General features: G+C 45.4%; 1 protein-coding gene across 1 annotated transcript in view; it reads left to right on the plus strand.

Annotated features, from left to right (window-relative positions):
• Positions 1–15,367, plus strand: part of kif16ba (kinesin family member 16Ba) — a 97,705-nt gene that overhangs the window by 19,354 nt on the left and 62,984 nt on the right. The window contains exons 7-10 of the mRNA XM_083636018.1: positions 880–1,022; positions 2,749–2,917; positions 5,605–5,733; positions 8,074–8,249. Coding sequence (XP_083492144.1) covers positions 880–1,022; positions 2,749–2,917; positions 5,605–5,733; positions 8,074–8,249 — 617 coding nt within the window. The remainder of the gene's footprint in view (positions 1–879; positions 1,023–2,748; positions 2,918–5,604; positions 5,734–8,073; positions 8,250–15,367) is intronic.

The raw sequence follows: 15,367 nt of genomic DNA on the forward strand, positions 1-15,367 counted from the left end.
CCTGGTGCTCTAACCTCTAACCTGTCCAAACACCTGGTGCTCTAACCTGTCCAAACACCTGGTGCTCTAACCTCTAACCTCAGGCTCAGACCTGTCCAAACACCTGGTGCTCTAACCTCTAACCTGTCCAAACACCTGGTGCTCTAACCTTTAACCTCTGACCTGTCCAAACACCTGGTGCTCTAACCTCTAACCTGTCCAAACACCTGGTGCTCTAACCTTTAACCTCTGACCTCTGAACTGTCCAAACACCTGGTGCTCTAACCTCTAACCTGTTCAAACACCTGGTGCTCTAACCTTTAACCTCTGACGTGTCCAAACACCTGGTGCTCTAACCTCTAACCTGTCCAAACACCTGGTGCTCTAACCTTTAACCTCTGACCGCTGACCTGTCCAAACACCTGGTGCTCTAACCTCTAACCTGTCCAAACACCTGGTGCTCTAACCTTTAACCTCTGACGTGTCCAAACACCTGGTGCTCTAACCTGTCCAAACACCTGGTGCTCTAACCTTTAACCTCTGACCTGTCCAAACACCTGGTGCTCTAACCTTTAACCTTTAACCTCTGATCTGTCCAAACACCCGGTGCTCTAACCTTTAACCTCTGACCTGTCCAAACACCTGGTGCTCTAACCTTTAACCTCTGACCTGTCCAAACACCTGGTGCTCTAACCTGTCAAACACCTGGTGCTCTAACCTTTAACCTTTAACCTCTGACCTGTCCAAACACCCGGTGCTCTAACATTTAACCTCTGACCTGTCCAAACACCTGGTGCTCTAACCTTTAACCTCTGACCTGTGAAAACACCTGGTGCTCTAACCTTTAACCTCTGACCTCTAACCTGTCCCAACACCTGATGCTCTAACCTCTGACCTCAGACCTATCCAAACACCTGGTGCAGAACTACAGCGACGTGGAGGAGCTGATGGAGGCTGGGAACATCAACCGCACCACGGCCAGCACCAGCATGAACGACGTTAGCAGCCGCTCCCACGCCATCTTCACCATCAACTTCACACAGGTCCGTGTGCAGATACTCGCTCCTCAAAGTGAATTTGTGTTTTTCCTGCGGTTTGCTTTAGTCTGCTGAGGCAGCAGGACTCACAGATTACACGCTGACACTTTACATGCTTGAGGTGCGTTCACACCAGTTCATACCCAGCTTCTGAGAAGGTGTCAGGAGTGAGAACGTATTAATCCAACCAACTGCATGAAACCACACCTAAACACAAGGGATTATGGTATAACAAGACGAGGGAACCTAGTAGCTGGACGGTGTGTGATGTGTTTAAACTATTATATTATACTTTTATACTGTTATACTTCTCTAACCATTTATGTTGCTCTGCACAGGCCACGACAGCTTTAGTCCCAATCCCAATTCTCATTTGTACCCCTACCCCTTACCCCTCACCCCTAGCCCTTGCCCCTCAAACAGAGTGCCAAGGGCTAGGGGTGAAGCTAAACCCCTAAGAAATGGGACAGCACTCGATTACCGCTACGTCATCAAACATTGTCGCTAGCTGACTGCTACGTCAGCAGAAGCAACAACACAAACATCCAAAATGCTGTCTGCAAACGTTGTGACAGTGGATGAGTTTATTGATGGTAACTGAAGGACTATCACATGCGGGCCGTCATGCAAATAAACGATAACAATGCATGACGGCAGATGACAAATTAGCGATTCAAAAAAACTTTTAAGTGCACCCGGTTGCATTAGCAACACAAAACGTAATATATCGATGGTAAATGAAGGACTATCGCATGCGGACCGTCACGCTAATAAACGCTAATAATGCACGATGGCAGATGACAAATGAGCGATTCAAAAAAACTTTTAAGTGCACCCGGTTGCATTATATATAGCAATACAACACGGAATATAACACAAATGTGACTGTCAATGTTATTAATCATAAGAATTACGAAAATATCATAAAATCCATCTACCCCTTGGTAGCAAGTAAGGTCCGGGAAAATCTTCGTTTTGAGGGCTATTCAGCCCTAGCCCTTGGCCCTCGCCCTCGATCCACAGGAGAATTGGGATACCCCTTCCCCTCACATGAACGCGCAAAACTAAGGGGAAGGGCTAAGGGGTAGAATTGGGATTGGGCCTCAGATTTTCCTCAAAAGTGACACACTGTATGCTTTAACAAACCCGCCCCACTTACTGTCTCGTCCAACTCTAGCTAGCTTAATGCCGCTAATACAGGGAGCAGCTACCTGGTCCCACATGTCGTTTTGCTGTCACGTTTCACTGTGTGGTGTAACGTTTCTGTCAGTGAAAAGAGTGTGTGTGTGTGTGTGTGTGTGTGTGGAGACTCCTGTCGGCTAACAATCTGTACCTAACAGCTAGCAGGTAGCACCAGCAGCGATGCTAACCCTAGTCAGAACTCTTTTCTGCTGCTGTTTAATGTAGCTTTGTCTCCCGCGTACGAAACCATCGTCTGTGATACATTTAAATCCCATTTGTTTATGACTTTGGTCGTGGCTTTTTAGCCAGCTGGCTAGCTAGCTGCAGGCTAAAGACTCCCCTTGTTTTTGATTGTGAGATTTCTCATTCATAAACACCCTCCCCTCCCCTCCTCTCCCCTCCTCTCCCCTCCACTCCCCTCCCCTCCCCTCCCCTCCCCTCCCCTCCCCTCCTCTCCCCTCCTCTCCCCTCCCCTCCCCTCCCCTCTCCTCCCGTCCCGTCCCCTCCCCTCTCCTCCCGTCCCCTCCCCTCCCCTCCCCTCTCCTCCCAGGCTAAGTTTGATGCAGAGATGCCCAGTGAAACGGTCAGTAAGATCCACCTGGTGGACCTGGCGGGCAGCGAGCGGGCCGACGCCACGGGAGCCAGCGGAGTGCGTCTAAAGGAGGGAGGAAACATCAACAAGTCTCTGGTCACTCTGGGAAACGTCATCTCCTCTCTGGGTGAGGGGCCACACACACACACACACACACACTCATAACTAGGGGTGGGAATCGCTGAGTAGCTCACGATACGATATCGTCACGATACTTGGCCCTCGATAACGATATTATCACGATACAGCGATACTGTGATAATCGATATATTGGAAGACGATACATCACGATACCTGTGTAACTGAAGAGAAAAAAATACCCCTAAAAGGCAAGAAGCAGGTATTATGTATTTATTAGCAGAATTGACATGAACTCTCTCAGAGTTCACTCACTCACTCATACCATTTTCGATACCACGGAGGAAAAGTTACACATTAAGTCTTTTTATTATTATTATTAAAACAAGAAAACCTATATAACCTACCTACCTATATAATTTCTAAAAGTAGATATTAATGATCAAACATTTCCATTCATGTAGCCTACAGTATTTATGTTTTTGTTTCAACTACAAACATAAATAAACGTCAACTTGAAACTATGTTTGAACTACCACACACAGCATAATATTTTTGCCTGTTTATAAAAAAAAAAAAAAAAAAATTAAATAAACATATCGATACTTGGTGCCAGTGTATCGATAACGTATCGCAAGTGGAAATATCGCGATACCGTGAGTATCGATATTTTGTCCCACCCCTACTCATAACCATAATCACCATCATTAACCTGACGGTGCCGTGCGTCCTGGTGGCTCACCTGCACGCGTATGACAGAGATGGGGACTTGAGACTTGAGACTTGGACTTGAGTCGCACTTAAGTCACACACACAGTGACTTGAGACTTGACTTGAGACTCGTCTTCAAAGACTTGAGACTTGACTTGGACTTGAAGGTTTGGGACTTGTGAACAATCTTTATTTTTATTTTTTATTTTTTTATGTGTACTTTCCGAGACTTTTGCACAACTGCAAACAGATCCACTTTGCAGGTCTTTGTGGCACTTTGTGGCAAAGTGGAGGAAAGTACCACATAGTGTCCGCATATTGAGTCTGTATGCGGTAATTTACTTGCCCGGAAATCAGGTTTTTCATGCAGTGTACTAATGTCATCTCTATTCATTGCTGCTACTGTATTCTAATAGATAAAGGAGTGAGGATAATACACTACATGCTTTGAATTCCTTAGTTTTAGCTATGCAGTGTTCTAAGCAGACCGGATGGCATCCAGCAGATGATAGGGTACTCGATAGGGACTCGAGACTTGACTTGGACTTGCCTCTCAAAGACTTGAGACTTACTTGATTTGGACTTGTCACCAAAGACTCAGACTTGACTTGGACTTGGACTTGTGACCAAAGACTTGAGACTTGACTTGGACTTGGACTTGTCACCAAAGACTCGAGACTTGACTTGGACTTGGACTTGTGACCAAAGACTTGAGACTTGACTTGGACTTGCAAAAACTGACGGAGGCTCAGTCCTTCGCGTGGCCGACGCGGGTTCAAATCCAACCCGAGGTCCTTTGCCGCATGTCATCCCCTCTCTCTCTCTCTCTCTCTCTCTCTCTCTCTCTCTCTCTCTCTCTCTCTCTCTCTCTCTCTCTCTCTCTCTCTCTCTCTCTCTCTCTCTCTACCTTTCCTGTCTGCCTACTGTCCTGTCTAAATAAAGGCAAAAATGCCCCCAAAAAATAATAAAATAAAATAAAAAACCTGACACTGCCGGAGGGTTTGTTACACAGAAGCATCTGGAACTTGTCTTTGGAAAGGGTTTAGAAAAGGGCGGGCGCGTTCAAAAGAATACCTGGGAGGGGATTGGATTAACCATCTGTCTATCACAGGCTCGCTTCTCACTGTCATCACACCTAAATCCCGCCCCTAGCTGCCTCTGGACGCTGATTGGTCCGGCCCCCTGCTGGGGGCTTGGAGCGTCGCAAGATGGATTTCTCACGCAATCGTGATCTCGCGAGTCCAGCTGCCTGACAAGGTCACATGATCATAACCAGTCATAACAACTTCATAGCTCTAAGCAAAGTTACAAAGTGCTTTACTTAAAAATAAGACACAAGAAGAATAACGATTACAATAAAACACAACAAGTGATAAGGAGAGCAAAACAATATTGAATATATCTAATTAAACCATACAAATACTTATTACTTATTAATATTTAGAACTATAAAGTATGATCTGTAATGTTCAGATAATATTCCCTTATTTGATTCAAATCTCAGTTTGTGAGGAGCATGAACCAGCACTTGCTTTTATCATCATTCATTCAGAAAACAAAAAAGTGTATCACCATAATATCCACATCATTATCTCATCATGATATATTGCTGAGCCCTAATTGGTAAGATTTCTAAATCTACAATGTTCAAATGAAACAGATGGCATATTAAGTTATGGGTTAAGAAAGTGGCAAAAAAAAACATTTTCTATTTCAAGTCGCATCAAGCATATGTTTTGGTATACCTAAGTAAAATATAGATGACAGACAATATGATGACAATATAGATGTATTAAGTTCTGCATTAAGTCTTCCACCTAAAATAAATATAAAAGAAAATGTAAAAAAGAAAAGAAAACGTTTGCAGACATTCGCATATGAACATAAATGTCTTTGTCTATATATCTGTGGTGCGTTGGTGTTAAGCCTGTAAGAAAGCGATAGTCAGAATTGTTATCTGTTTGACATGTGTATTTCCATGCGTCAGTGGACATGATATGTGGTGGCTGCTGTGTCTCTGTGCAGCGGACCTGTCCAGTGGACAGACCAGCAACCTGAAGAAGAAGTCCGTGTTCGTCCCCTACAGAGACTCGGTCCTCACCTGGCTGCTCAAAGACAGTCTGGGAGGAAACTCCAAGACCATCATGATCGCCAGTGAGTCACTCCTGTTACTTCACCCAAAAATGTTAATATTTACTCACCCTCATCTCAGTCGAAACACCAGTTTGTTCATCCACATAACGCACAGTGAGTTAGCTAGGGTCCATGTCAGCCTTCTCCAAAATAACTGAGGTGACTAGGGTTCTCAAAGTAGGGTCCGTTAGGGGGTTCCAGGAGATCCGCAGAGAATAATTTATTTTCACTCTAATTCTATCCATAAGTAATACAATGACAGAATGTATGACTATTTTGCTCATGGGTTTCACACACCAGTGCTTCTCAAACCTTTTCACGTCAAGGTCCCCTAAACCAGTGGTTCTCAAATGGGGCTCTGGTGACCCCCAGGGGTCCTTGAGGGGGTTGCAGGGGGTCCCCAGCCAAAAGGAGGGTAATTTATCTTTGCTATATTTCCATTCATAATCATAAGTAACACAATGACTATTTTGGTCATGGGTTTTTTATATACTTTCTGTAATAAGCATCAATGTGTAGCATAGTGTATGTATGAGGCAAATAGTCATAATTCTGTCATTGTGTTACTTATGATTATGGAATTATAGTGCAAATAAGAATGACCTGATCTCTGTGACAAACAGCTGATGCAGTGTCATGTGTCCTCTCTGTGACAAACAGCTGATGCAGTGTCATGTGTCCTCTGTGACAAACAGCTGATGCAGTGTAGTGTGTCCTCTCTGTGACAAACAGCTGATGCAGTGTCATGTGTCCTCTCTGTGACAAACAGCTGATGCAGTGTAGTGTGTCCTCTATGTGACAAACAGCTGATGCAGTGTCATGTGTCCTCTCTGTGACAAACAGCTGATGCAGTGTAGTGTGTCCTCTCTGTGACAAACAGCTGATGCAGTGTCATGTGTCCTCTCTGTGACAAACAGCTGATGCAGTGTCATGTGTCCTCTCTGTGACAAACAGCTGATGCACTGTAGTGTGTCCTCTCTGTGACAAACAGCTGATGCACTGTAGTGTGTCCTCTCTGTGACAAACAGCTGATGCAGTGTCATGTGTCCTCTCCGTGACAAACAGCTGATGCAGTGTCATGTGTCCTCTCTGTGACAAACAGCTGATGCAGTGTAATGTGTCCTCTCTGTGACAAACAGCTGATGCAGTGTCATGTGTCATCTCTGTGACAAACAGCTGATGCAGTGTAGTGTAGTGTGTCCTCTCTGTGACAAAAAGCTGATGCAGTGTCATGTGTCCTCTCCGTGACAAACAGCTGATGCAGTGTAGTGTGTCCTCTCTGTGACAAACAGCTGATGCAGTGTAGTGTGTCCTCTCTGTGACAAACAGCTGATGCAGTGTAGTGTGTCCTCTCTGTGACAAACAGCTGATGCAGTGTTGTGTGTCCTCTCCGTGACAAACAGCTGATGCAGTGTCATGTGTCATCTCTGTGACAAACAGCTGATGCAGTGTAGTGTGTCCTCTCTGTGACAAACAGCTGATGCAGTGTCATGTGTCCTCTCTGTGACAAACAGCTGATGCAGTGTCGTGTGTCCTCTCTGTGACAAACAGCTGATGCAGTGTCGTGTGTCCTCTCTGTGACAAACAGCTGATGCAGTGTCATGTGTCCTCTCTGTGACAAACAGCTGATGCAGTGTCATGTGTCCTCTGTGACAAACAGCTGATGCAGTGTAGTGTGTCCTCTCTGTGACAAACAGCTGATGCAGTGTAGTGTGTCCTCTCTGTGACAAACAGCTGATGCAGTGTAGTGTGTCCTCTATGTGACAAACAGCTGATGCAGTGTCATGTGTCCTCTCTGTGACAAACAGCTGATGCAGTGTAGTGTGTCCTCTCTGTGACAAACAGCCGATGCAGTGTAGTGTGTCCTCTATGTGACAAACAGCTGATGCAGTGTCATGTGTCCTCTCTGTGACAAACAGCTGATGCAGTGTAGTGTGTCCTCTCTGTGACAAACAGCTGATGCAGTGTAGTGTGTCCTCTCTGTGACAAACAGCTGATGCAGTGTCATGTGTCCTCTATGTGACAAACAGCTGATGCAGTGTCGTGTGTCCTCTCTGTGACAAACAGCTGATGCAGTGTCATGTGTCCTCTCTGTGACAAACAGCTGATGCAGTGTCATGTGTCCTCTCTGTGACAAACAGCTGATGCAGTGTCATGTGTCCTCTATGTGACAAACAGCTGATGCAGTGTCATGTGTCCTCTATGTGACAAACAGCTGATGCAGTGTCATGTGTCCTCTCTGTGACAAACAGCTGATGCAGTGTCATGTGTCCTCTCTGTGACAAACAGCTGATGCAGTGTCATGTGTCCTCTCTGTGACAAACAGCTGATGCAGTGTCATGTGTCCTCTCTCTGTGGCAGCTGTTTCCCCGGCTGACGTGAACTACGGGGAGACACTGAGCACGCTCCGCTACGCCAACCGAGCCAAGAACATCATCAACAAGCCCACCATCAACGAGGACGGCAACGTGCGGCTGATCCGCGAGCTGCGCGCCGAGATCGCCCGGCTCAAAGCTCTGCTGCTGCAGGGGAACCAGGTAGCCACCACCCACACGCTTTTTATACCCTCCGTTTTTCATGCTATTATAGTATTTTGGTGTTTTTATTTCCTCTCAACTCATTTTACTCCTCCCCCTACTATTCACGCATTCACCACTAGGGCATTTTAGTAGTCTTCGACTACTCCCAGAAAGTAGCCGACTAGTCGATTACAGGGTTGCCAACTGTGGGTACCTGGCTGGAGCGAGACTTTGATGGCATGCACACTTAACACGTTCACTGCCGTCGACGAGATATCTCGTCAAGCAGAAACCAACGGTTGACTGCCGTGGACGAGATATCTCGTCCAAAAAAAAAAAAAAAAAATTTTGACGGTGGGGCGTCGATCAACCCCTTTTACATCTCCTATAAAAATATGGGAGGTATTGAATGTGTATAATCTATTTTACCGACCCACTAAGTGGCGACAGTGCTCTCCAGACGAGAGAAAGCCAAGAAAAAACAGCCGCGTGAGGAAGCCATTCTCATGAAAATGGATTGGCGAAAACGCTTTCGCTTTCGCGCTGGGAGCTGGCGGTGGGGGATTGCAAATTTGCATAATAGATTATGGGTGCAACACACTTTGAAACACGCAGCATAAATAAGACCAGAATCGCAAAAGCTTCATCAAAGCTCTCAACCGAAACCCCAAGAAACGAGCGAGCCCATCCAGGCTCGCCCGACGAGGGGCAGCCAGGCAGCACAGACAGCAACTCGCTTGTCTCACACCCGATGCAGCCACGGAGGAAGGAGGAGAACACACACGGAGGGAGGAGTTTGAAGGAGAGGGGGGTTTCCTGCTGTTATGGAGGAAATTACTGTTCAAAACTATTGTTTAGATGTCTGACGTCTTACTGATGCCAAAAATAAATGGTTAAAGTGACTGTTCTATCGAATTTCACAAAAAGCCATTTATCTCAGCTTAAATTTTCAGACGCTGAAACCATGCTGTATTCAACTGCTAATGCCTACATAACTACTAACTCTACAAACTAACTCTTTTAGACAGAGAAAGCACACATTCTATTAGTTCTTTTGAGATATTTTGTGTTCACAAAATCTTAGCAGAAAATAATCCTCGGCTCTTGAAAGATGAGCCAGAATCCTCAAAAAAAAACCTTGGCAGAAGCTACCTACAGTAAAAAAAAAACTGGTGGCAGTGAATGTGTTAAAACATGTATGCAGCTTTGCACACGCACACACACACACACACACACACACACACACACACACACACACACACACACACACACACACACACACACAGAGAGGAAGAGGAGGTTTATGATACATGCAGTGATGTCAGTTGTCCTTATGGAACGCATGAATGAATATCTCCTACCTCCTCCTTTTCTCTTCTGGCATGAGCATATTTAAGTACAGTATTGCCAAAACATGTTCCAAGGTTTAAAATCTAAGTAGCCTCGGCTAGTAGCCTCTAATATAGAATGAACGTCAACAAATGGTTTGCAGTTTGCACAGTATAATAGTCTGTCAGTGGGTCTCAAACTTTTCATATCAAGGACCCCTTCACGGACCCCCATTGATAAGAGTTTGTCCCAGGCCCCCCCCCCATCTGATAAGACTTTTTGCATTTAGATGTTTTATTACAGAACATGATAGATACAGGTATACAGGTATGAAACCCATGACCAAAATACAAAATAGTCATACATTCTGTAATGGTGTTGTGTTACATAGGCAATGGATAGAAGTGAAAATACATTATCACCCTTTTTGCTGGGGACCCCCTGGAACCCCTTCAAGGACCTCTGGGGGTCCCCGGACCCCACTTTGAGATCGACCGGTACTGTATATAATCTGTGACAGAGATGACAGGCGAACATACATTATTATGGTCGAAAAGCATCTTAATTACATTACTCTCTGATAGACCTTATTCGCTAACCCTGGACGGTGCCATATTGTTGACATACCGTCCTGCACGCACACAGCACTACTAGTAACTAGTTTCTGTTCCATTACAAAATAGCGATGGTGATGACAGCAATAAAAACCCCACAGTTGTTATTTGTATGCTGCCGTTAATGCCTGCAATAATAAACAAAAGAAAAAACGAGGTGAACAGACTTTGCTGTGAGGAGCTGTCAGAAAGTTTCACCTGTCTCTCCTAACTATCCACACATCTCCTGTGCTGCTGACGTATCCTCCGTCTCGCTCCCTTCACGTCTGTGGACGGTAGAGATAGAAACAAACCACGGGGACTTTATTGCTGTCATTACTACAGCCGTGTGTAACGCAGGTCACCATCCGAACACAACAGGAACGATACAGGTAACGCTAACGGCGGCTAGCTTCCTATAAACGCTGCTCTTACATAGGCTGTCACTTGAGAGCTGCAGCGTTATGTCGACAACACGGCGGCGGTGGGCGTGCCCGTACGTGAGTTACGTCAATCAGATAAGGTCTATTGGTGCGCAATGCTTATTTCTGAGTTGGCATCACTGCCGATTAGGGGTGGGAATCACCAGATGCCCACGATACGATACTAAAACGATACTTGAGTCACGATATGATAGTATTGCGATATCGCCGATATTGCGATATCGCCGATATTGCGATGTATTGAATATTGCGATATATTTAATATTGCGATATTTCGATATATTGCGATTTCTTACTTTTTCAACTGCAAATGATGTCCCCAAAGAAAAACTTTGTCAACATGTGAGGTCTCCAGACCATAGTTCAAGCAGAAGGCCACTCACGCGTAATCCGATCTCAACGTGGTCAAAAAATCCTAGTATGACGTCTGCCATGACGTCAAACATGACGTCAGTTAATCCTCATATATATAGCAAGGGTTGTACGTCACCTCTCTCTCTCTGGCCGATCATAGCAGCAGCAGCCCACGGCAGTCCATCTCCCTTGAAGCCGGCCCCGAAGCGTTGTTTTGCCCCACCCACCTCCCCAGTCCACCACCAACGAGTCTTGACTCCTGATCCCCCACGGGGGGGGGATCTCCTAGCCCATGCAGGCGCCCTCCTCTGCCTCAAGAGCAGCGCCACTGGCCAATGGAGTCAAGCTTGGGGGGGAAAGAGAAAGAGAGAGCAAAAAGTCAGGGTAGTCGCGCCAAGGCAGCCAAGTAGGCCAAGCCGGGAAGCGCCAAGCTAAACTCTAATGTACCAAGATCGAAGGCCCGACCGAGTTAGGAGCGCCGGCCGCAAATAGCCGTTAGCCGCTAAAAGGTCGAAGGCCGGAAAAGTACAATCGCGAAGCGCCAAGGCGGCCAGGTAGGCTAAGCTGGGAAGCGCTATCGCGAGGTGCCCGACCGAGTTGGGAGCGCCAGCCGCAAATAGCTGTAAGTCGCTAAAAAGGTCGAAGGCAGGAAAAGTACAATCGTGAAGCGCCAAGGCGGCCAGGTAGGCTAAGCTGGGAAGCGCTATCACGTGCCCGACCGAGTTGGGAGCGCCAGCCGCAAATAGCTGTAAGTCGCTAAAAAGGTCGAAGGCAGGAAAAGTACAATCGTGAAGCGCCAAGGCGGCCAGGTAGGCTAAGCCGGGAAGCGCTATCACGAGGTGCCCGACCGAGTTGGGAGCGCCAGCCGCAAATAGCTGTAAGTCGCTAAAAAGGTCGAAGGCAGGAAAAGCAAGATCGAAGGCCCGACCGAGTTGGGAGCGCCAGCCGCTAATAGCTGTAAGCCGCAAAAAAGGTCGAAGGCCGGAATAGTGCAATCAACTACTGGCGCCTGCAGATCTCAATTAACCTCCGGTAATCAGATCTTCCTTTTGGGGGATCTCCTAGCCCATGCAGGCGCCCTCCTCTGCCTCAAGAGCAGCGCCACTGGCCAATGGAGTCAAGCGCCAAAGCATTTGCCATGCACGCCGATTGCTAAATAAAGTTTGTCTAATCCTACCAACTGGCCTCTCCTGATTGAAGTGAGGTCTCCAGACCATAGTTGGCCAATGGAGTCAAGCGCCAAAGCATTTGCCATGCACGCCGATTGCTAAATAAAGTTTGTCTAATCCTACCAACTGGCCTCTCCTGATTGAACTGGTTTATATAAGAACAATTTTCCAGTCTGTACATCTGACTTCAACCATTTTATTGCAGCAACATTGTCAAGTAGACAGACCAACAACTTTCATAAAGTCATGTCATATTTGCATGCACCTGACAAACTGAACTGTTTGTTACAGTCTACTTACAGTCCACCTTAACTGGATGTGTGTGGACTACTGTACTTAGGTAGTTTTTGAACAATGCAACCTCACTTACACAAAACATCTTGTGCAGCCCTGAGCCCATTCAGTAACTGGGGAATTTGTAAATTACTGTTATGACAAAACTGTTACTGTTAAAACAAAATGAAAATATGCTACCCTTTGTTTACTGCTGCATGGCCTTGGAACTAAAGTTTATAGTAGCCCGGTGGCCTAGCCTGCAAAAAAAAAATATATATATTTTTCTTTTGCAATATCGATGTTTGGCATCCAAATATCGATACAATATCGTCAGGCAAAATATCGCGATACTATGGTGTATCAATTTTTTAATTACGTCAACGCACGCTACGTGCCTCGACGCGTCACAATCGTCACAAAACATGGCCGATGGCCGGAGAAAGTAGTCATTTCTGCACCGCAGCGAACATAACATATTTAACCATTTAACGGTGTTATTCGGCCGTTTAACGTTAACGTACATATTTCCGTTTGCTTTCACGGCTAACATGTAGAAAATTGATTAAACTAACGTTACAGACCATTGTTAGTCTGTTGCTGCTCACGTTAATTTACTGCGTGCATCATTTAACACTAACAGTGCTATTCGGCTGTTTACATTCTTCTGTTTGGGTTCACGGCCATGTAAGATGAGATCAAAACTAACGTTACAGACCTTTGTTACAGTCTGTGACTGTTAGTCTGTAAATTGTTTGTATTATTTATTTCCTTACCCCCACACTGATGCAAACATACATTTGGCTGAGTTAGCTGCACAATGCACATTACTCCAGTGATTAAATAAATCCATGTCCTGTAAAAATACTGATCCTCCTCATCAGGTGGTCCAGTATTTTTGTGATGAGAGCAGGCAACTGACAAATAGGCAGGCACTATCTATTATAATAATAAGATTAATATTAATAATAATAATAATTCATATGATCATATCATAATAACAGACATGGAAATTAGACTTAGACTAATTTTAAATATGTCCCTACAGTATTATATTATTATTTCTCTCTCTATTCAGGAAGCAAAGCAGTGTAGAAGAGTTTTTCCCCAAACGAGAATGAGATGGTTAAATAAAATACTGAAATTGAGAAGTTTTTGGTTATTTATTTGTTTTGGGTAAATTTATTGTTATATACCGTAAATTCCGGACTATAAGGCGCACCGGTCTATAAGCCGCACCTTCAAAGGTGACTATTTTTTTCTTATATAAGCCGCACCGGACTATAAGCCGCGGGTGTTTTAATGGTATTTTTTGTTTTTTTTACAGTGCACACAGTGTCCGCGGTGTGGTGAAAAGAGGGCAAGAGAGGAAATTAAAACAGAAGTGGATTTATAGTTAGAAAGAGTGCTAAAGAAGAGAGAATTCCGTTTTTTATTTTTTTATTTTAGTTACTCACAGTACTATTGACCAGTCCAACTCAAAAGATATTCGGCAGTTTCACTTTGAGCTCTTGTTCCGCCGCTGTCCATCAATGGTTATGACGAGTCTCGCTGGGTACAGTACGCCAAAGCGATATCCATTGACTTTAACCTTTTCGATGATGCTGTTGTATGTTGCGCGTTTCTGTTGCACCAACGCGGAGAGGTCCTGCCGGACGAAAAAGCGCGTACCCTCCCAGGTGAGGGGCTTCTTCCCCACAGCCTGGAGGATGAGTTGACGGTCGGGCCAGCGGAGTAGGCAGATGAAGATGGCCCTCGGTGGCAGGCCGGGGTCTGGACGTGGCCGAGGCGCCCGGTGTGCCCTGTCCACCTCTGGTGGTTTCTCGCCTTCCTTCAGGTCCAGGATGTAACACAGGATTTTGCCACGAAAGCGTCCATGTCACCAATCTCAGCTCCCTCTTTTACATTGATCAGGCGAATGTTATTTCTTTTACTCCTGCTGATTAAGTCATCAACCTGCGTGTGCAGCGTTTCGATGTTTTTGCATTTTATCCACTTTCGGACTCACTGTGTTGTTTTTGTCCTCCAGTGCGCTGATGCGCTTTTCCGCATTAGAAACTCTTCACGGTTGCATTATTTTCTTTAGTGAGTGAGTGGATGGACTTCTGCACGTTTTCAAACTTGTTTTCAAGCTGCTCAAACCTCTGAGCGATGTCGGACTTAATCGATAGTGTTTCACGGAGTAAAAGTTTAGCCCAAGCCGTGTATCTCCAGCCTCCAGCAGGTGAGTCATTTCCTCATTCATGGCGGTGATTGCTTCTTTCTTTCTTTCGTCTTTTTCTTTCTGCTTACCTGTGTTGTGTTATGTTATGTTATGTTATGTTGTTAAAAGAGGGCAAGAGAGGAAATTAAAACAGAAGTGGATTTATAGTTAGAAAGAGTGCTAAAAAAGAGAGATTTTTTTTTTTTTTTGGAAAAAATCCATAGATAAGCCGCACCGTTATATAAGCCGCAGGGGCCAAAAAAGGCCAAAAAACGGGGAAAAAGCCGCGGCTTATAGTCCGGAATTTACGGTAATAAAAAAATTAAATAAAGAATAATCGTTAGATTAATCGACTAATCGAAAAAATAATCGTTAGATTAATCGATAAGAAAATAATCGTTTGGGACAGCCCTACTTTAGGCACGCCCCCGCGATAGGGAGGGAGAGAGAGAGAGAACGAGAGAGGTGGAGAGAGAGAGCGAAAATGAGAACGAGAGGGAGAGAGAGAGAGAGAGAAAGAACGAGAGAGAGAGAGGGGGGAGAGAGAGACACTGCTGCTGCTCTGGACATGCGGCGACGGGCAACCGCAGCAGCGCGCGCACGTGAGATTGAAGGTGCAAAGTGTGTCACCCACCAGAAGTGTGTGAGTTGGCAACCCTGCGATTAGTCCCGGGAGATTTATTTAAAAAAAGAATCACCCAGTAAAAATGACCAATTCTCGTCAAAAAGGTCTCAAAACCAGCCAGTAAAGGGTTAACTAATGTAGGCGATA

Source organism: Poromitra crassiceps, assembly GCF_964638095.1.
Source record: "Poromitra crassiceps genome assembly, chromosome: 4".
NCBI classification, from domain to species: Eukaryota; Metazoa; Chordata; class Actinopteri; order Beryciformes; family Melamphaidae; genus Poromitra; species Poromitra crassiceps.